This window comes from Callorhinus ursinus, unplaced genomic scaffold (assembly GCF_003265705.2).
Source record: "Callorhinus ursinus isolate GAN/ISIS: 27379988/994484 unplaced genomic scaffold, GSC_fseal_2.0 scaffold30, whole genome shotgun sequence".
Lineage (NCBI taxonomy): Eukaryota > Metazoa > Chordata > Mammalia > Carnivora > Otariidae > Callorhinus > Callorhinus ursinus.
The window spans coordinates 17,225,467-17,247,930 of record NW_027397092.1 but is presented as its reverse complement, the minus strand read 5'-3'; the positions used below and the strand labels follow the sequence as shown (position 1 = coordinate 17,247,930).

General features: G+C 54.4%; 1 protein-coding gene across 1 annotated transcript in view; it reads left to right on the top strand.

Annotated features, from left to right (window-relative positions):
- Nucleotides 1-22,464, top strand: part of FSTL4 (follistatin like 4) — a 408,583-nt gene that overhangs the window by 333,548 nt on the left and 52,571 nt on the right. Inside the window, exon 7 of the mRNA XM_025860911.2 lies at nt 13,934-14,100. Coding sequence (XP_025716696.1) covers nt 13,934-14,100 — 167 coding nt within the window. The remainder of the gene's footprint in view (nt 1-13,933; nt 14,101-22,464) is intronic.

Here is a 22,464-nt window from a genome sequence, read left to right as displayed (position 1 = left end):
GGCAGGAGGTAAAAGGCAGTGTGCTCAACTGCAGGGTGCTGGTCTTGCCACCATAACTCTCTGGGCCTCTGTTTTCCTGTCCTCCACATGGGGACAGCCCTGCCGGTGGCATGCAATCCAGGATTGCCAGCCGTGCAGAAACACTGGGCAGCTTGCCTCCTGGGCCTCCGCTGCCAGCCTCCGGGTCCCTGGGAAGTCGGGGAACGGCTCCTCTGCATTTGGACTGCAGGCCAGCTCTCCAGTATCAACCCACCAAACGATGCTTGTATCAAGTTACAGAAGGCAATATTTTAAACCTTTAGTTTCATGCTCTCCTTGTGATTCCTTGTTGGTACTTCTCTGTTTTTGAGGGTGTATGTGTGCTGCCTCCCAGGCTCTCAGACAGGTCCCTCCTCTGGGTCCAGGGCAGCAGCCACACCCATTTCACCCTCAGAGGCCAGAGATGTTATTAAAGCCTAGAATTTTTCACACTGATTTTCCGACAGTTCGAGTTAAGATGCAAGCGGGCATATTTGCCTAAGGCCGAGCTGCCCCAGGAGGGGGTGCTGATATGGCCAGTGAGCGTGGGAAAGGGGAAGGAGTTCCTTCCTTTTGGCTCGAGCTCAGGGGGAGCTGTGGGAGAGAAGGCTAGAAGGAAGGTGCCGGTGGGGCCTCATGCCAGGCAGGTCGGGGAGAAGGAGGCCTGCACAGGGGCTGCCTGTGGAGACCTCTCCAGGGAAGGAGCTGCTGCTTCCATGAATCATGAAGTCCTGCCCGGAAGCAGTCTCGAAGGAGACGAAAAGGAAGTGGGGGATTCCGAGGGAGACAGGGGCAGTTTGGCTGTGATGGTAAAGATGAGGAGAGGGGGATGAGATTTTGGCTCATTCATCCCAAAAATGGACCGTTCACTCAGGCAGCCTGCGGCCCCCGCATGTGCCTGGCAAGGCAGGACTCGTGTCGGGTGCAGCGAGAAGCAATTTGCCGTGGGTCAAGATGTGGAGATTTCCAAACTGACAGATGGTGGAGGAGTCTTTGGAGGGGAAACGAGAGGCATTTTTCCTACCAAGATCTGTCCTTGGACAAAGCATATAATACAGGGTTCTCTCTGAAAGATAATTTAAAGAACCTACCCAAGACAAAGAGAGAGATAAATATCCCCTACAAGGAAAAGAGATTTCTCACATCCCAATATTTGGGGGCCATGCATCTCGCCCGACACAGGGAAGGTTCCAGCAAAGGCAAATGAGTTGGTGTCTGTGTCACAACAATGATCGTAATAGACCTTCTTTTGAGGTGTCCCCCTCTCCAGTCACATGCCTGCATCAAGACCCCACCACCGCTGAGAACAGCAGGTGGATCCAAGGCTGGTATTGGCAGGAGGGCATGACGGCCGAGGCCCTGGGTAAAGTTTGTCCCTGTCAGGTCAGTGTGAGGGAGGAAGGGCTTCCCCAAACCCCACGGTGTAAGCCCCCAGATGGGGGTGAGTCCAGACAGGGCTGCATCCTCATGGGCCCGCAGGCCCTACCCTTCTAGGAAAGACCAGTGGGAGGACGGGCACCATCAACAGGTAACGAATAAGTGTTCTAGGGCCATACAAGTCCCCTCATTACCGCCGATCGTGGTTATTATTACCACAGCTCGTGGCGGTGCCACGCTTAGCATTTGAGGCCAGATAATTCTTTGGGGTGGGGACTATTCTGTGCATTCTAGGATGTTTAGTAGCATCCCTAGCTTGTAGCTACTAGATGCCCCTGCAGAAAAATACCCTATCCCTCAGTCATTACAACCGAAAATACCTCCAGACGTTATCAAATGTCCTGGGGTGCAGGGAGGGGAGTTTGCAAAATCACCCTAAGGTGAGAACTGCTAACCTTTGTCAAAATGGGCCTTCTCTCATCCTTCTGCCGTGAGGGGCGCTCCCCCTCATCTCCATCTGTACCCAACTTCCGTTCAGAAGCACAAAGTCTCTTCCTTGTCAGAAGCCAGGCCTCCACTTATTCTCTGGGAGCTCCCCGCTCTCACCCACTCAGAGGCTTTGCTTCTAAAAGCGCCCCTTCTCTCTTCTGCATCATGAAGTTCTCCCTCTCCCTTTGTTCATTCCCCTGGGCTCGCAAACACGTGATGGATCCCAACATCTTGTCCCTGGGTGGGACCACTCTTCTGAGCCCCAGGCTCATTTAACCAACCAACCACCCACCCCTCCAGCTGCCATAAAAGAAAATGTGGATTTTACCTAAAATGTCCGCTCTTTCTCCCTCAGCCTATCAGCAAATGGAACCAACACCTGCCCAATTTTTCACGCCAAGATCCCAGTATTTATCCTTGATCTGTCCATTTCCCTCAATCCTCCCCACCCCTCAAACGATCAGAAATCTGGCCCAGCCCCCAACAGGTGTCCCAAATCCATCGGCCTCTCAGCACCTCTGCAGTCACTGCTGTGGCCCAAGCCACCGACCCCCGGGACACAGGCTCCTAGCACATTCCCCGGCTTCCTCTGCTGCCCGTTCTCTCCACCCTCCACCCCTTCCTGAGCCCCAGATGGCCCACCTGCTCCCCCAGCCCCGTGCCTCCCCGAGCCAGTCACAGTGGTTCTTGCCGGTAGTTGCTCTAGGGGTGAGCACCAGACTCGAATCTGACCGATGAAACCTGAGAGAGGTCAGTGGGGGGCTTCCTTGTTCTCACAGCTCACACGCCAGGAGGAGGCCCTCCCCCGCCGTACCATGTAGCGCCTGCCCGCGATGCCCAGAGCTGTCCAGTATGGCGGCACACTGAGGGCGGAGGGTACAAGGAAGAGAGCCTGAGGGCTCGACAACATCCTGGCACCAGGGCATGAACCTGCCCTGGAAACTCCCACCAGGGCCTCCCCTTAGGGAGATGACAGCTTTTCCTTACTAGTCAGCCCCGTTTCCAGTCAGGGTTAATGCAGTGGAATTGCACGTCTCAACCGATGCACAGATTGTCTTTAAAAGCATAAATCGGACCAGTGTAGTCTCCTGCTTAAAATTCTCCAAGGGCTTCTCATGCAATAGAACCCCAAGTCCCCACCATCGCCATGACGCCCTGCCTGCCTGGCTCCTGACCATGCATGCGCCTTCAGCCTCACCTCTGACCCCTGCCCCCAGAGGCCTCCTCTCTCCCTGCTCTTCGTGCCCTGCCTGTGCCCATAGCATCACCAGCCGCTGAGGGACAGGGCTCTTCCAAATTCCAACCCTGAACCCCTGCTGCCAAGGCCCAAACCGGGCCGCCAGAGGCCAACTCCCCCCACTGACCTCCTCTCCTTCCAACAGAGGGACTCAGCGGGGCTCCCTGCCATGTTAATGCTCAGTAGCCAGAGCAATGGCTGCTTCTCAGGTGGACCCTAAAACCAGAACCCAGGGGGTTCCCCCGGGGAGAGGGGGTACAGAGTCTGAATATAGCACACCCTGGACCAGGACGTGGTAGGCCCAGGTCCTCAGGAGGCCTGCTGGTCAGAAACAGAGGCTGTGAGCAATGTTTCCTTTAAAGACAGAAGCTGCCAGGAGCTCCGTGGGCCCTGGGAGCAGCCAAGCCCTCGGTCAGGCTCAGCAACCCCTCCTCAGGAGGTCATCAGAGCCGTGGCACGCTCAGGAAATTGGAATTGAAACAAAACAAATACACTGATGTAAGCTGTTCTCCAAAATGGTTTGCTGATGCCTGTTTACAAAACGCAGGCATGACTTAGCGTTCTCAAGAGACTAGATAATTAAACAGAAAACAAGCTATATTTATAGATGTTCTTGCAAGGCCCAGTGGCTCCTCCCCATTGCACGTGTGAAGTTGGGTCTCTGCTCCGAGAGGCCGTGGCCTGCACTGCAGGGTGGAGGCAGGATGAGGCGTGCATCAGGGATAGGCCCCCCTGTCTGGCTTCTGCTGCTCAGGCTGCAGCCCCCAGGGACGTGGGGAGAGCAGCCTGGACAGTGGAGACTGTGTCTGCCCCTCTTCCTGGGCTAAGGTTTTTTATAACAGCAATGCTATAGTTTAGAAATCCTCTTGAGTCGTGTTCACTGAAAAGTCCAAGAATATGGTCATAATCTCCTTTCCAGATCAGATGCCTGAGGAAAGTTTAGAGGGTTATCAGTCAGGATGGAGATGGCACATCCAGGATCCCAGCCCTCCCACCTCAGGAACTGTCACTGTGTTATGCAAGAGGTCAAGCAAGGAGCACGGGAGGAGTCACTCCTGACACCCCTTTCATGGGGCTCCTCATTCCAGCTGCTGGCAAGCCCCGCCCCTTCCTCTTCTCCTTCCCCGCAGTCCTCGCCTAGCTCCCCCTACAAGACAGCCCCAGCCTCCTACATGGTGTTCCTACATCCTCTCCTCTCCCCCAGTGGCCCATCATTCACACAACGGGCCCGAGTGACCCTTCTAGCATGCAAATCAGATCACATCCCTCCTTGACTTAAAATCCTCCAATCCTCCAATCCTCCATTGCCTTAAATTAAAATCGGTCTTCCATTAAGAAGCCATGGCCTGTTCTGCCTGGCTGTGTAGCACCTCTCTGACTATGCGTGTGCCCCCACACCTGCATCGTTCCCTGTGCTTCAGACACACTAGCCTTCTTCAGTTCTCAGAGCACAGTAAGCCCCTATCCTACCCCAGGGCCTTTGCACGAGCTCTTTCTCTGACGAGAATGCCTTTCTTCTATTCTTGGCCTACCTGGTTTCTTCTCCTCTTACGGATCTCCACTGAAATATCTCCTGCTCAGAGAGGCTTCCACCACCACCCCAACTTGCATCTTATTAGGCCTCACAGCTCTTCTCTCTCTTGGCATCTTGTTCTTCCCATGCACAGGGTGTATTATCCTGGATCCTTTATTTACACATTCTCTCTCAGCCTACCCTGAAACACCTCCTTGCCCCTCCCCCCCAGCTGCCCTCCTTTCAGCAGGGAGTTTGGATACTATCTAATGATGAAAGCAGTAGAAATGGCTGTGGGATAAGAGAGTGAGCTCCCTGGACAGGTAATCTTTGGAGGATTGGAACAGAAGTCAGAGGATTCTGAAGTTTCCGGACCTGAATGACTTGGCCTCTCAAAGGTCCGTTCCACATCTCATTACACTTTCTTCTGTGGAAATACATTAACTTGAATTTCTTTGTCTCCAAAGGGGTATATTAGGTAATCAACACCAAATGCTATAGAGACCCAAAATCCCAGTAGCATGATGGAGTAAAGACTAATTTGTTACCCTCATCGGGTCTGATGGTCTCAGGCAGCAACAAGGAGACTGTGTTCTTTGCTCCCACAAAATGTACACAGTCTCCACAAGGGGAGAGAAGAGAGTGTGCATGATGACTGCATGTGTCATAGCTCTCCAGAGAACCAGAACCAATAGGATGCATGGATGCATGGATGGGTGGAGAGAGTGGGTATTATAAGGAATTGGTTCACATGATTGTGGAGGCTAAGATCCCAGAATCTGCAGTTGGCAAGCTGGAAACCCAAGAGAGCCAACGTTGTGAGTTCTAGTCTGAAAGACAGCAGGCTTGAGACCCAGGAAGAGATGATGTTTCAGTTCAAGTCCAAAGGCAGGAGAAGACCCGTGTCCCATCCAGAAGGCAGTCAGGGAGAAGGAGCCCAAAATACTAAGAATACTCAGAACACTGAATACGAATACTAGCAATAGTATACTAATACTAAGAATACTCAGCCTTTTTGTTCTACTCAGGTCTTCAGTTGATTGACTGAGGCCCATGGACATTGGGAAAGGCAATCTGCTTTAGTCTGTCAGCTGATTCAAATGTTAATTTCCTCCAGAAACATTCTCACAGGCACACCCAGAAGAATGTCTGACCAACTCTCTGGGCATCCCATGGCCCGGTCGTGTGATAAAATTACCCATCGTAGTGATGTGGGCGTTGCGTGGTCAGGCGTGTTCACATCCCTCTGGTCAGAACCAGTCACATGACCCCACCCTGGCTCCAAGAGAGGCTGGGAAATCATCTTCATGAGTGCTTAGGAATTGGAAAATGAACCAGCCTCTGGGAACACATAACATGGCACCCTCTTGCTGGCTCGATCAAAGCTGTGTGCTCATCTCCACCAAGAGCTTGTCCAGGAGATTCTAGATCCAGCCTTTGACATCTGTATGAATTTTTACAAATTCTGAGAAACTAGTGTTTAATTGTGTAAGATACTACCTTCTTTTCTTTTCCCTAAACCTACCAAGGGAATAGGCAGTAAAAATACTCTCCTTTTGCAAATCCCTTGAGCAGAGGTGTTTCCGTCCTCTTCGAGAATAGACTTGGCAGGGCACGGGAGGTACACAGCCCGGCCAGCCTGTCCGAGGCCACACCAGGCACAGACACCAGCCAGGGAGGGAAAGCTGACTAGGAGACCCTGGGCTCTCCACCCCAGACCCCCGTGCTTCCGACTACTGCCTCTGCTGTGTGCTATACCCAGGGCACCCGACGGCACCCCAGGACAGTGACGTCACAACCCTTGGGCACTGAGCTCAGCTCTGACTTCCCGCTCCCTCTACCACAGTCCCATTGTGGGTTAGTTTTCCCAAAGCTAGAAGCGTTTTTTAGGCCAGAGGATGCAAAACAGAGCCGTGGAGCTCAGAGGATGCCCGGCTAACGTGCCCCTGCATGGGCCCCTCCTGCAAACAAGGAGAAGGCCACATCACACAGGGGCTCCATGGGAGTGAGACATGGGTCTGTCTACTGCGTCCACCCCTGCAGGGCCCGGCCCCGGGCACCCAGGAAGGACTCTACCAAGAGAGAGCAATCAGGCTCTGCAGGTGCCAAGGGCTCTCTACACGGGGATCCACGGACAGGCTCCAGGTGCCCCTTCTCCCACCCCACATCTGACAGTTGGCCTCCCTACCAAGCCACAAGCTCCAGGTTAGCAGGATCTAGGCCTGCTCTGCTTGCCAGTATATTCCCACTGTATTGTGGCACATAGTAGGTCCTCAATAAACAATCGTTGAGTGAGCACTACCCATTAATAGTTCACTTGCTTAAAACTGGTTAATCAAGTCCCTTCTTTGTGCCAGGAATTGTATAAGGTGCTGAGGATCCAAAAGAAATCCTACAGGTAGGGTCTCTGTCTGCAGCTTACAAAGAGCAGAGCAGAGCTTAATAACTAAACTGTAAAAAATGGTTGCAGCAACACCAAGCAACATAAGTCAATTGAAAAAGTAAATTACCCACAGATCTGAGGTAATTAACAAGTATATTGCCATCCCCAAAATGAAGCAAGCAAGAGGGAATATGACAATGACAGGAAAATTGAATCAGATTATGCCTAAAGAAACAGGAAATTTTGGACGCATGCAAGCCTGGCTGATCCAGAGACACCTGTGCAGACCAGACATGCCCCAGTGCTCAAAACATGCGTGTCAGGATGAAAGGGTCCTAAGACAATCTGCTCCTCGCCCCACAGCCGCCAAGTGTCTCTAGATGTGTGCAAAGAGCTCCGAGTGGCAGGCTCTGGTGGAGGGGGACACAGGAGGCACAGAGCACCCCCCCCAACCACCTTCCTGCAGGGCATGCCAAAGCAGCCCCACCCTCTAAGGGCCGGGTAAAACTACTGGGTCCAGGAGATGTTGAGATGTCACCTGTCCCCTACATGGTGAGGAGACATGGGGCACACACCCTCCCCCTTTGTTTCTGTCCCACTCACCAACTTCATAGCGTGACCCTGGCCTCAGGAATGAGACCAGATCGGTTGAGTTTGTCAAAGAGGTACCACACCTCCTGGGGGGGGGGGCTCCCAGGTCATAGTAGAAGCACCTGACTTTATGAGAACGGTGTGAGAACAGTCTGCAGCTACAGAATATGTCTAAGCGCCCAGCCTGGGGTCTCTCCAGATTGTCCTAATTCCCAAGCAGGCTCCTGAGCCTGGGTTTACCCTTGGAGGCTCAGTCCAACATACTGATGTGTGGGCAGGTTGATTGAGCTTTTGACAGAGTCTTTCCACCAAGAGCATCATTTGAAAAATAGCAAATGTCCAGGTAGGCATGTGTCCCATTAGTGCATTTCTAACATAAGAAAACTAACACGAACTTGACAGTAATTGGAGAAATTTAATTTCTATTGCTGTGAAGCACCAGAATCCTGCGTGAGAGGCTGCTGATGGTTTTATGAGTGGCTTATCGAGTTCAAGTCAGTGTGAGAAATAGCGCCTGAGATTAAGGAAAAGCTGTAATAGGAACTAAAACCCAATTCTCCTGAAACTGAAATGTTATGGCCACCTGTTTTTCGGGAAGGGTGTTAGCCTGCGTCTGGTGGGCGCATTAATCCCCTGCGGCCTCCTCTTCTCTGCAGGCTCCCAGGAGCACGGAGAGCGTGGGTGCCGGGAGGGGGCTGAGGTCTGGCGTTTGCAACACCTGTGTCTGGAAAACCCGATGTTTTACTGCTCTGGGTGGAAGGGCCTAGAGAGCGAGGCAGGTGTCTCCCAGGAGACTGCTGTTAGCCAGGCTTGGCCTGAAGCCCACCTGCTGTGTGCCAGGCACCGTGCAGGCCGCAGGGCCCCACACATGGACATCAGGCTAGGTAGTACACCAGGGTCTGTCTGGTGCTAGCCCAGCCTTGCTGATGTTGACAATAGTTTCAGCGTACCTGTGCCTCTACGTCCCGGGGACAACAAGGGGAAGCCCATGGATATCAGAAGGCCTGGCTCATAGGGAGACAGATGTCCCCAACTCCCTTGCCCTGCTCTGATCCCACGCCAGGCAGCCCTCCAGTGCCAATTCTTACAAGCTGGAGCCTCCTCTCTCTGCGGGCACTTCTACCGCTCCTGCTGGGCCCCCGCCACCCACCGCGCAGCCCTCCCTCCCTGCCCCACACGCTCTGGGCACAGGGCCGACCTTGTCCCATGGTGCCTGCAAACCTCGACAACCTTCCCGAAGAGCAGCCCGCGGGGCCACAGACGGTGAGACACCATGGGAGCAGCCCCGCCGCAGAAGGACCCCTCGGGGGCCCTGGTGCAGGCGCCACCCTGGAGAGCTGCACGGTGCTTCCTTCGCTCCCCCCCGCCCCCCGCCACCCCCGGGCACTCCTGGCCCCACAGAGCAGAGCGCAGGTGTGAGCAGAGCCGCGTCTCCTGCTGTGCACGTGTGCCCGGGCAGGGGCGGCAGGCCCAGCGGGGCCGCCCCACGCGCTGCAGCCTGCCTGGCCCTCCTCCCGTGCCCCGCCCAGGGTGAGGCGTCCCCCGCGCCGGACCAACCCAGCCCCCAGAGCTCGCAAGAGAAGGGCAGGCCGGGGGCAGCCGCAGGAACCTGAACCAGCTTTCAGTTCCGCTGGTTCTCACCGTCGTCACAGTATGGCCCCACTTCCCTTCCCCCGTCACCGCGCACCCTGGCAAGCCTTCCGGATGGGGCTGGGAAGGGGCCGAGGGAAAAGGGGGCCTTCTCTGCGTCTCTGTAGCAGTCATAGGCTGTCAATCCGCCCGACACACCCTTTCTGTCAGGACATTTGTCCCCACCTCCAACCACCTGGCTCCTGGCCCTGTGGTGGCCACAGGGCCCAGGCCTTGAGTGCGGGTCAGTCCTGTGGCCCCAGGGATGGCTTCATGGGAGAACACAGGAGGCACGTCTGACGGTCAGAGTTCTCTCCTATGCTTGTTTCCTGGACTCTCCGGAAAGATTTGGTCCCTTTCTCTGGGGCCCCATGCACAGGGACAGTGTGAGTGTGGGGCCACCCCTGGGCGTCTTGCAGCCAAGTAGAGCGTGCCTTGTGGAGGGCCCCAGACGTCTACAGCCTCCTCCACCCTTGCTAGATTTCCCAGTTATGAGAACTAAGACCACCCTCCTTTTTTCTCTTAAGGGCGTCCAGCATTTCTGAGAGTTTCTGTTGCTTAAGCCTGAAAAGGTCCTGACAAATTCAGCAGGAAGGTGTCTTTCAATCTTCAACAGATGATCTAAGCGTCCCCTTGTGTTAAAACTTCAAGGTCCCAGAGACCCTCCCTGAGCTCATGTCTAGGGGCTGAGAGAGCGAGGGTCTCAGGATAGACGAACAGGATGCAGGTTGGCGGGCACCGTGGTAAGTAATGTGGGAGGAGAAGGGGGGCAGTCAGGGACTGTTCTGAGTTCTGTGCGTGATGGGAGCTGTGGGCGGCTTTTGAGCAGGGCTGTGCTCACGGGAACAGGGGCAGTCTGCAAAGGTGAGCTCACAGGAGGCTGTTGGTGTCTGGGGTGGAGAGCAAGGATTCGGGGGGTATCCTGAGGGAAGCCCCCGTGTGCTTGGCAGCTGTTGGTGCTGCCACCTGAGGCGTGTCACCGGCACCGCTGTGAGCAAGTGGGCAAAGGGCAGAGGCAGATGGCACTAGGGGGTGAGGGAAGGGGCAGCCAGCCAGCTCCTGGCAGGACTGAAGAGGGTCTGCAGGATTGTCCACTTAGAACCATGTTCTCAGAGTCCCAAAGCCCAAAGCAAGATGGGTCCCCAGAGCCCTCCTCATCCGATCCCTCATTTTACTGATGTCTGAACTGAGGCCAAGTGTCAGGAAGGGACCTGCCAAAGGCCACTTGGCTCGTCACCAGCAGAGCCAGGCCTGGAGGTCGGCTGCCCAGAGCCACAGTCCAGAATCTGCCCTGCTCACTCGAGCCCCAGCCCATGATGCTGTCTCGTTTTTCACTAGGGGAAATGACCGTGGGAAGGGGGGCCTGCCTGGGGAAGGTGTGTTGAATAGTCAATAATTGGGAGTAAGGGCAGAAGGAGAGCTTTGGTTGCCACCAATCTCTTCAGAATTTTTAAACTAGTCAGGGAATATTGACATGCATTAAATCCAATAAAACATTCATTTAATTAAACTTTAAGTGATCCAAATATTTGCCGTTTGGTTAATATTTGTGTAGCTGACAGGAGCAGAATTATGATGGTTCTGTCAGTATTCACGCATTCTAATTTTGCATGAGCCTTTCCTACGCGAAGTGCACATCTTCAGACATACAGATGATCGGGGAAGCACTGAGGAAGCAGTCTGGAACCAGCTGTCCCAGCAGCCTTCCCACTCGGGTTTTTGCTTCTTTGTTTGTTTGGTTGTAGCCCTGTGCTAAACTGTTTGAAATACATGACCTTGGGGCCACGTGGAGGATCCGACATTGCACGTAGGTCTTACATTCCAAACGAGACCCCAGCCAGCCAGAATACCTCACCTCCCCATCCTCCACCCACCGCCCCACCCCCACACTCTCCCCTTCCATCTACCCAGACACCCCCCCCCATCTTTTAAGGCAGTGGTTGTCAGGGCTCAGGGTATCCTGAGATGCTTGCTAAAACCAGGATGCCCACCCTGCCACCAGAGACTTATCAGCCTGGGGTAGAGGGGCAGGAATCTGCATTTCTATCAGTTGCCCGCCCCCCCCACCCAGGCGAGAGATGCAATGCCGGTGGGGGGAGGGGAGAACCACACCTGGAGAACAGGACTCTGTAGCCCAGGGATGGCCCGCCTCCCCCAGGGACTGCTGCCTGAGGGCTCAGTGGCTCTTTCCCTTGTCATTGGACTAGAGTTCCAAGATGCAGAGAAAATGTCCTTTCCTTTGGTGACCCGCCTGATTTCTTCGCAAGCCCCACCCACCAGCGCTGGGAGGACAATGCACCTGAATGTTCAGGCCATTGTAAAGCTTAGTCGGAGCGGGTTGTTCTTAACAAGTCCACATTAAGTAATGGTCTATCTAAGGAAAATGCTTCATGCCTGCAGTTCCCACCTGGCATCCCCAGCTGCTCCCCAAACTGGGTTCTGAGTGTGGATAGAAGCACACAGCCATCCTCTGTCACCTTCGGTGCCCCCGGCAGGCTCCCAGTTACCCTGTCTCGGGTCCTCTTGGCGGGGGTCATCCCAGGTTCTGCTCTTGGTCTGGGCTGTCTCAGTGTCTGATGTCCCCCCACAGCTTGGCCTCCAGTAGCCCCCACTGGCACTGCGCACCCCTGGAGGTTCCAGGGGCGTTCCCTTAGGGCCTTGGTCCTCAGGCACAGAGGTACACAGCACCTCACGGCCCCGCCAGGGTGGCCAGGAACCTTTGGATCTCTCCATGCCGTTCGGGAGCCCAGGGGCCTCTGGCTCTGTGCCAGGCCTCATGGGCTCACCCCGGGGGGAGAGTGGGGAGAGAGCTTCACCCTCTTCTAGAGCCCCCCTTGGCTCCCCTCACCTACATGCCAACAGGCACACCCTTCGCACTGGTTCCCTCATTCCCACAACACCCTGGGAAGAGGAAGGGGTCTGTGTTCTATTTCCACAGAGCCTCGTGGCTCGCCCGATAAGGAAGGAGTACCTCCTCTACACTCGGGGACAATCTGGGTTCTGAGTCCTAAGGGCCAGCAGAGCACAGAAGAAGCCAGACCCGTGTCGTACATCCTTCTTCCCTCTCTCTGTCCCCTCTGAATCTCCAAAGCCTGGAGCTCGCTATGGAGGATGAGCTCCTTCTCTCTCCTGCCTTGACCAATAAGCCTCATGACTCAGAGGTGGGAGGGCAGCAAGCAGGACGTGATTTAAGAGGGAACCTGAAATGCATCACTTTAATGTTTGTAAAATATTATGCCGGGTGCGTTGGCATCAATCACTTGGTGCTTATCTTTCCCCCTGCGGCTCTTTCACGGGGAGTCACATTTTTCCTGCGCGTGAGTGTCCCCGCTCCACGGGCCCGTTGGCTCCTTTCCTTCCTTATTTCCATTTTCTCCGTGTTTCATCCATCCATCCAACAAGCACTGATTAAGCACCTAGTGTATATCTTGTTCATCTTCCTGAGCCCAGGGCCGGGCCACTGACTGTGGCGGGGAAAGGGCGTCGCTAACTCAGGATCTGACCTGACTGGACTTGCTGTCACTTCACCTACTTTGCAGGGCGTCACACCTGCTGGGGCTTGCGGTCCCTCCCCCCACCGCCCCACCGCCCCTCCGCCCCACCGCCTTCTCCTCCCCACACACGCTGGCAAGAGGGTGCGAGCACAGACATGCTGCCTGGTCACAGTTCAAAGGGGGCCCGCCGAGTCACAGAGGTCAATCCCCAACTCTGTGCCTTGCCCCACCCCTGGCAGGACCCTCAAGGCTCAAAAGAGTAGTAAGAGTCAGGAGGGCTCCCGGCATTTTTGCTGGCATCCCAGATAAGCACAGACCCTCAGAGCCAGCCAGCCCGCCTCGCTCAGCTCCTGCCACTGTTGCCTGCTGCCCCAGGTGCTCTGAGCTGTAGATCTGGGGGAGGAGTAGGGAGAAGGCAGTCCTGTCGCTGGGCTTGTGACTCTCCCTCCAACCCTGATCCCATGTCGGTATATGAACAACCTGAGTCCAATTAACTTTCTCATAAATCCCGAAAATTTCTAAAAGCCTGTGATTGCAAGTAAATATTTTAGACCCTTCCCATTTGCCTAAAGAATGATCAGTCTTAATGCCAGTTAGCAAGTATAAAATGGCAAGGATTAATAATTTGTACAGCCTGAAGTACACTTCAAAAAATTAAAGGCTACAGTGCATGGTTGCTGAACAGAAATCCAAATCCAAGTTCAAAGAATCCTCAGACAGAAACAAACCTCCAAAGGTCAGCCAGTTCATTCCCCAGACTTCAGACAGTGCAACCTTTAAATTGCCCCCAGATGGATGAGAAACCTGTCAGCTCAGCCAGCAGACCTTGACTTGCACTAAGCAAGGCCCAGACTTCATGAGGCCCAGGAGCACAGAGCAGGGCGTCCGCCGCACATCTGGCCCCCTGGTCCCTGTGTGACAGCCCACATGCTTGGCTCAACTCATAAATCCATAGCCCAGATGGTTTCCCTACACTTGCTATGGCTCCTAACTTCTCTGACTCTCAGAGCCCTTTGAACATTTCCCGTAAGTCGCGGCCCATCCCCCAGAAAGGAGTGTCCATCGGTACGTTTAGACAGCACACCGTAGCAGTTTCTCGGGAGACTGCCAGCCTCCTGCCAGAAAACCCTGTGGCCATTTGCCTGTGAGTGGTACTCCCCATGCTGGTGTGCACCTGATGACTTTCTCCTTGTCCCCTGCAGGGGTGGTTCAGCTCAGCCTCGCGCCTGAGGAGAGGGTCAGTGTGGCCACAGTGACCGTGGGGCTGAGCACCGTGCTGACCTGCGCTATCCGTGGAGAGCTGCGACCACCCATTGTCTGGAAGCGCAATGGGCTTGCCCTCAACTTCATGGCCTTGGAAGACATCAATGTAAGTGGCTCGGCTCTGACCCTGAACACAGAACACAGACCTGCCCCAGGGAAGTAACCTGCACATCGCCCGTGGCAGTGGCAGGGTGAGAGCGTTTCATTTTAACATCCCACGTTGGATGCCTTTCAAGCCTGTTGTCGGAGAGCAGGAAGTACCAGAAAACCCAAGTGTGCAGAGAATAGACTGGACGTTCGTTGCAAGCCTGCCAGCCAGACCCACAATAGGGAAAGGGCGCGCTGACCAGGCAGGCAGGGCAGGCAGGGCGGGAGGCCTCCGTGCAGGCTGCGGCAGCGAAGGCCAAACAGTGGGCATGGGAATGGGAGGTGAGGGGCTCAGACTGCATGACAGAGCCCACCGTGAGGGAGGACCACAAGCCCACAGCAAACGTGGCCGGCCGGGAGACAGTGGAGTGGGGAGGGCGTGTGGCTGAAGAGCCAGGGGAGACTGTGGATCCCACAGCTGGGGAGGATGTAGACAGGGGGAAGAGAGGGAACGGGGGTTCCCTGTGGAGGGCAGGGGTGCACCGCCTGGCTGGGTGGGCGGCAGGGCAGGCACCAGGTGAGGAGGTGAAAGGAAGGGGATCAGGCCAGTGTGGCCTGCCCTGGGAGCCTTGTTGGCTGGACGTGGGAATGTGGATTTGATGAGGGGAGAGGAGGAGAGAGCAGCTGAGCACCTGCAGCCTACCGTGACCAGCAGGGATATTTCTGTAATGGGGGGTCCCGTGCAGCTTGGACTGGGCTCCCAGTGTCACCCCAAACCAGCCTCATGACTTTGAGCAACGTCTTAAACCACCAACCCTAACTATCAGAAAGGGAATATTAGCAGTGCCTCCCTTCCATTGGGCTTGAAGAATAAAGGGCATCCTTCAAGTATATGGATTGGCCCAGGTTTGGCCCAACGAGTGACATGGCTTCCCAGAAGTTCATTGAGAAGACAGAGGGACGTCACTGACATAAGGCCCCACCAGGACAGCTGACAGGTCTTAGCCAGTGTAACAGGCCTCTCCGTTTCAGGCAGAAGAGGAGGCAGTCCTGGTCTCCTCGACTTAGGACAGGCAAGCTGGCCCTGAATGGTGTGCTTGGCCCCAAGAAGGAAGATGTGTGGGATGCGTCGTCAGTTCCCACGAACATCTCTAAGGTGGTGAGGGAGGGACTAGGGCAGCAGGAGCCTGTCTGGGCTGTGTGACCCCATGAGTTCGCGAGCACACAGGGCCAGGGTACTCCCACAAAGAAACCAGTTTGGACTGCTGAGATGGAACACCATGACAGCCATCACAGCGGCCCCAAACTGGAGTGAGCCTCCACAGGAAGCAGTGAGCTCCCCTTTCCTAGAGGCATGCAAGCTCAAGCAGGACCATGGTCAGCAATGCTACTAGCCACACAAGGGCAGCTAAATCCCATGACCTTGAAGATTCCTTCCAACTGCGAGACTGCTTTGTGGGGAGAGAGCCCAGCATACAATTCTGTGGAAACCACCAAGTTGGGACTCTGCTACTCACTAGGCCCTTTGTTGCATCCTGGAGATCATGGGGGAAGCAGATAGGAAGAGATGGGCCAATGTGGGGATGCTATCTTGGGCACACCTGGAAGAGGAGTCCCCTTCTCCCACCCCTGTCACGTAGGGCAGGATTATTTCCTTGCAGTTTCCCCACGGTGCTGAGCACAGCCTGAATCCTACCCATCTCCGAATGTCAATGCCAGCACAACCTTGGTGAGCGCTTGATGGACAGAGGCCGAGTGGGCAGAGTCCTTTGTGTTCTGAGCCTGAGATGCCCAGGGTTTGTCTGGGATCTTAGCAAGGAGAGGTGGTGTCCTATTTTGCAAAGACTGGAGTGGGGGAGGTGTTGGGATGCACAGATTTGTGTGTGCAAAAGCTCTCAGGGTGGGGCATCAGCTTTACACTGGGTTTGGCCAGTGGTAATTAATTCAAAACTAGGACAGATCCGCCCGTGTCTGTCTGAACATCCATGTGCATTACTTGATGCTCTATTTAAAGACACCAGAAATAAAGGCGGAAGCAGAACTCCTCTTAATGCACTTGCCATCGGTTAATTAAATTACTTTGAGTGTTTTTTCCCCTCCCTCGAACATGCCTCCAGCATCAACTCAATTGCATTTCTACTTTTCACAGTGAGGTTAGCAATTTGGGTTAATTGTGGGTGCAACTAGAGATTAATGGCCTCTTATTACCTCCCTGGAAACACTTTGCTGCTCATGGTCAAGTCAGCAGCCTGCAAACAGGCAGGGCCCTGTGCTGCCCAGAAACCCCCACGTGAGGGCGCAGGGCAACAGCAGCACCCCCCCAGGGATGCTCACCTGATGCATGCAGGTACTCGCCACACACACGCACACTCACGCACACGCCTCCCTCTGCCTCAGGCCCAGAGGGAAGCAGCACAGCACAGACTCTGAGGGTAAAAAGGGACCTGGGTTGAAGCCTCAGCTCTGCCACTTCCTAGTTGAATGAGCGTGGAAAGGGCACTTGACTTCTCGAAGCTTCGGGGTCCTCCTCTGTGACACAGGGATAAATAATAGCTCCTGCCTCATAGGGTCAGAGTGAGGACTGGATGAGGAGACACGTGGGTTGCTCTCAGCACACTGTCCCGTGCTAACTGCGATCACGGTCCTTATCAGGACCGCTATTACTTTATCTTACTATCCTCATTATCATTACTGCCGCTGCTGCCAAACAACATTCTCGGCACCTTGCAGCCCGAGTCCCCAACAAGCAGCCCCGGGAGGCTCCCCAGGCAGGGAGATGCGACCCTGGGGTGTCCACGTCATCCTGGGACGCACTGACCAGCCACCTCCAGCAAGTCCGGAGCAGCCCTGGGGAAGCCGCTGAACTTCTGTGAGCCTGTGGGGGACTGGGGATGATACTCTCCCCCTTACGTGGGCATTTCCAGGCTGACCGTGTGTGTGAAGCGCCTAGCCCCGTGCCCAGCGCACAGCAGGTGTTCCTAAGTGGCAGCTCCACTCTGGGGACAGGGATGACAGCAGGCCCAGGAGGAAATCAGGCAAGAGACGAGGGCATGGGGATTGGGGGGTGGGGCATGGTGGGGAGTGCGGGGCGGCCCCGATGGAACGAAGATCGGGGATTGCTGAGTCCTAGAGCCCCCCTCGGCGTGCAGTGTGCCCACACCCGCCCCCGCCCACCGCGGCCCCGGACGGGAACGCCGCTGGCCACTGTCATTGGCACCTGGTACAGGAACACCGCACCTACACAACCCCAAGGCAGGCAGATGAGAGAGCGCCGCGAGGTGTGGGCCTCCCTTCTTTGTCATTTGTACGAGACATCTTGATTGGCAACAAAATATTAATCACTTTTTCACTACTCTCTTAATGAGAAGCTTTCATGGGCAACAAAATATTAATTTGTCTTGTCTTATCTGTTAAGAATTCTGTTAATGAATTCAGTCACAGAGCTATTACGGAATGCCATCCTAATGACACATGTAATTAAACTTTTCTGACTTGCAAACATCAAGGATGCCTCGAGCATCAGGATAATATTTGATCAGAAAGTTAATGTACCCCTCTAGCCCGGAGCCAAGTGAGAAGGAGCCTCTCGGATTCCCCACTGAGCGGTGTCACTGTCAGGAGCGCTCCGGAGTCACCCAGTGTGTGCATGGCTGTCCAGATGGTGTACACGGGGAATCAGCCCCTGGATTCGCTAAGTGCCGGGGACTCGCAGGCCCTGAGCCGGAGGGTGGAGCAAAGACACTCTCCCCAGCCCCGAGGGGGACCCCGTATCCACAAGCACAGAATTACAACACAGTATGGCATGTTCTCTATTTAGAAGGAGGAAGCCGGTTTTGGGGGACAGAGGAAGGAGAAGTTCTGGCTTCAGGGGACAGGGATAATCAAGAGAGAGGTCTCGAGTGACAGGGTGGGGCCAGAACCTGACAGGTTTTGAATGTTAACCTGAAGGATCTTGGCCACTCCCTGTGGGTAGTGGGAACCATGGATTTTTAACTGGGGAGTGGCATGGTCAGAAGTTCGTCCTGCAAGAGTCCGGAGCCCCTTCTAGCCTAAGACTACATCTGCAACCAAGGAGAACCCCAGATACATCAGACCCAGAAATGAAAGGGGCCTGCGGGGGTGGGGGAGGGGGTCTGCCTCCTCGGTAACTTCCCTAATGGCGGGAGATCACACTGGAGAAGCCGCCCAGGCTGTCTGTGCGGGGCCGCCAGGGGGTTTAGCGTGGACCTGGTGGGCCCCCTGAGGATGCCTGAGCCACCCCTTTGCAGGAGGCCCGAGCCTCACTGCAGCCCAGGGCCTGAGGGATGGGGCCTCAGCTGCAGCTGGGAAACCGCCCCCCCCCCCAGGAGAGGACAGGGCTGGAAAAAAGAGCGCAGAGTCCCCAGAGATGGGCAGCAGCACCAGGAATCCTGCTGCACCTCTAGGCAAGGGGGCCTTGGATTAGGCTTCCTCCCACAGCCTCCTCCCACGGCCCACTGCAGACAGGGGACCAACGAGGTTAACCTTTGAGGACTCTCCAGGCCGTGAGGTCATATAGTCCTGTGATAGGACAGGGACCTATGGGACACGGGAATCCCACAGAGAAACGAGGAACACCCCTGACCCCACCAGGCCCCTGGCTTTCTCACCTGGGCCACAGAGCCTCAGCCTTCCCCAGCGAGCAGCCCCTGCCGGCCCTGTCTCCTGAGGGCTCGCAGCCAGGCTTTGGGGGCCCATCTCAGAGGCAGATCCATGCACCCCTCCCTGTACCCTGACCACCATACTAAGTATTCTGGGGGTTGAAAGGGAAGGCTGACTTACTTTCTGCAGAAACTGAATGTGCAAACCCCTTCCGGGCCTCAGCCTTCTGCCCAGACCGCGCAGCAACCACTCAGGGTGAAGGGAAGTGGCATCCCCAAAGCTAGTCCGCACGTCCTTCCTCCACGGTTATCACCTGCCCTCCCCTCATGACTGTCTTCCTCCCTGTCCCTTATTACGTCAGGGACCGGGGACCTGCCCGTGAGGGGAGCAGAAGCAGGGAGAGGACATCCCCGGAGTCACAGAACAGAGCTGAGCTGCCGAATCCTTGCTAGGGTCGACAAGGGAGTTCTAACCCGTGTCTGGGGGCCAGGCATCATGCTGGTCCCTTCACGAGCAGCATGTCATCTGCCTCTTGTCACAGCTCCATGAAGCAAATGGGGTAGAGTAACTCAGAGGGTCAGAACTTGCCAGGGCTGCCGTTGACCTTGCTCTGGGGACACAACACCCAGCAGCCAGCCTTGCCAAGGCTTCCCTGCGGGGCTGGCTGGCCCTGCCTCCTCACTATGGTGCCCAGGCCCCCGCAGAATGTGCCCACGCTGGATGTGGCCCCACGGGGACGGGGCTGCAGGGTTTCATGAGCCCGCTGGACTCTACCCCAGCAGGGGCAGGGGACGGAAGGCTCTGAGCACAGCCCATGGAACTGCTTGGCCAGGAGAGTCTCAGGCAGAGGAAACATTTTTCTATTGTATTCATCTTTTTCAAAAGGCGGGGGGGGGGGGGCTATAACAAACCAAGTATCTCTGAAATGACTTGAAAGAGTCACTCTTTTCTTTTGGGTTTTTTCCTTCACCAAATCTCGCTGTTTGGGGCTTTCAGATGTTGGTAGGCGGAGTACAGTGATAAAAGCAGAAAAACAAAACCCATTAGAAGAAGGTATTTGTGCCAGGGTTTGAAGGATGTGTTAAAAGGTGCACTTTTTTTCCCATGCCTAAACGGTGTAAAACCAGGAACAAATAACTCTAACGAAGCATATGCTCTCAGCCAGCTCCACTTTGGAAGTGAGTTATTAAAAAGACCAGAAGAGAATGTATTAGGAGCTCATGACTCATTTAATTTTTATTGTCTTTATATGAACCAGTCATGAATCCATTGTAAAAAGATGAGAGGTGTTTGATTAGCACGTTGAGCTGTTTGCAACACGATAGACAGTGGCTGTAGGTTCTGCATTAAAATAACCTCATTAAATGCTTGGGTACATTTTGTTTTAAAATCTTGGAAAACACTATACTTGAAGCACTCAGAGGCTTTGGCCAGTTCTTTCTGGCTTGTGTCAGGAACCTGGCTGCAGATGGACATCCGGCCCTTTTGAGTTTTGGATGAGCTCAAGCCACTATGAGGATTGGCCAGAACTCCGTCCGCAAGAGACTGGCCTGGACCCAGGACCCAGCAGCCTGTAGAACTCACTGAGGGCTCCGCCCTGCCAGGGGCCTCTACTGGGCCTTTGCTTGCTCAGTGGTCTCTTCGGGGTCACCTCTCTTCCCTCGTAGTACTAACTTCAAAGCTTCAGTTGTGATCAGTGACCACTTCCGGCCCCATGTCAAAGGTCCAGGGTCCCTCAGGGAGGATCTAGCTTCTAGGCCCTGGATGCAGAGCCCCAAGCACCTGCCCTGTCTCAACTCTCCTCCCCAGCCCCACTCAAGGGAGCTCACGTTCAGCCAGTTGGCAGGCTTTATTAACTGCCCGTAATAGTGCAATAATCAGCCTTCCCACACTGCTGTAAGTAGATCTGTAAGATAAGGCCTCAGAAGCAGAATGACTACATCCGAGGGTGAGCACAATTTCAGTGTGGTGGATATCCCCAAATCTCCCTCCAAAAGAGCTGTACTGGTTTATACTCCATCCAGCAGTATCTAGGCACACCTCAAAGATACTACGGGTTCGGTTCCAACCACCGCAATAATGTGAATATCCAATAAAGCAAAAACTGCAATCAAGGGAGTCAAATGAAGTTTTTTGTCTCCGGTACATATAAAAGCTATGTTTATGCCATACTGGAGTCTCTTAAGTATGCGCTAACATATGTCTGAAAAAAGTACATACTTAATTAAAAAATACTTTCTTGCTGGAAAAATGCAAACCATCCTCTGAGCTTTTGATGAGCAGCAATCACTGATCACAGATCACCATAACAAATATAATAATGAAAAAGTTTGAAATATTGCAAGAATTACCAAATGTGACACAGAGACATGAAATGAGCAAATGCTGTTGGGAAAATCGTGCCAACTGACTTGTTCTACACAGAGCTTCCACAAACCTTCAACTAGTAAAAAAAAAAAAAAAAAAAAAAAAAAAAAAAATCTGTGAAGGGTAATAAAATGAGGTATGTCTGTATAAGGATTTAAAACACTGTATCAGGAGAAAATTCCTGATTGCAGGCCTTCTCGGTCCCTAAAATGAGCCATGGAAGGAAATTTTTTTTAAAGATTTATTTATTTATTTGAGAGAGGGAGAGAGCACAAGGGGGGGGGGGCGGGGGGCAGAGGGAGAAGCTGGCTTCCCGCTGAGTGGGGAGCCCGATGCAGGACTCGATCCCAGGAAGGACCCCAGGATCATGACCTGAGCCGAAGGCAGATGTTTAAACAACTGAGCCACCCAGGCATCCCTAATCAAATGCTCCCTGGAGTGTTTCAAGGACAGCAAGAATGCCAGTCGGCTGTCTGGCCTGTGAGTGTGGTTCAGGTTAGAGGAGCTGCTTAGGCCTTCTCAGACTGGCGATTCACGATCGAGCACCCCCCCACCCCCGGGAGGGTTGCAGGTTGCCCAGGCGGAGGCAGCTTAGAGACAGTCCGGAACTTCAGGTGATCGCGGCAGTGCCTTGTGTCACCTGAGCCCCACCCTGCCCCAGGGGGGCACGCCAGGCTGATCAGCTAAGGATCCAAGGCCTACAACTCACGAGAGGGCCCCATGAGCTGCCACTCATCCACATGATACCCTGGAGTCTTGGAGTCAAGAGGTGTCTGTCCTCTGGCCTCTGAGGATTGGGCACTCTGAGCGCTCAGAGCCCTGACTCTGACATGAGCTTTCTGGTACAAGTGCCTAGCCACCTGTGTGCACTTGGACATTCAACTTTGCCCTCAGGCGACATGTTCAGCATCCACACAACTGGGTCAGAATCCCCCTGTCTGAATTGTGGAGCCAACTACGAAGTTAGAGATAGCAGTCCACCCAAGACCTCCCTCATTCTGGCATCAAGATCAAGTTTGGGGAGTACACAAAAGTACCTTCAGGTTGAATAATTTGCCAGAAGGACTCAACTCACTGAGAGCTCTTACACCGACATTGACGCTTTATTACTGGGGATAAGCATAGGTTAAAATCAGCCAAGGGAATACCCAGGGTGTTCGCCAAGGTCTCTCCATTCTGGACGGTCAGAACCCCAGTAGTTCTCAACAGCGTGCAATCTCTGGAACCTCCATTCAGCTCACGGACTCCAGGATATGTGCTCTGTGAGGCCTGGAATCTCAGCCTGAGCATCTGTGCATCGGTGTCCAGCCAGTGACTCAGGGGTGTCCCTCTGAAATTCCTGGTGCTCTTCAAAGCCTCAAAGCCCCGTCCTCTCTGCTAATACTAGCTCTGAGAT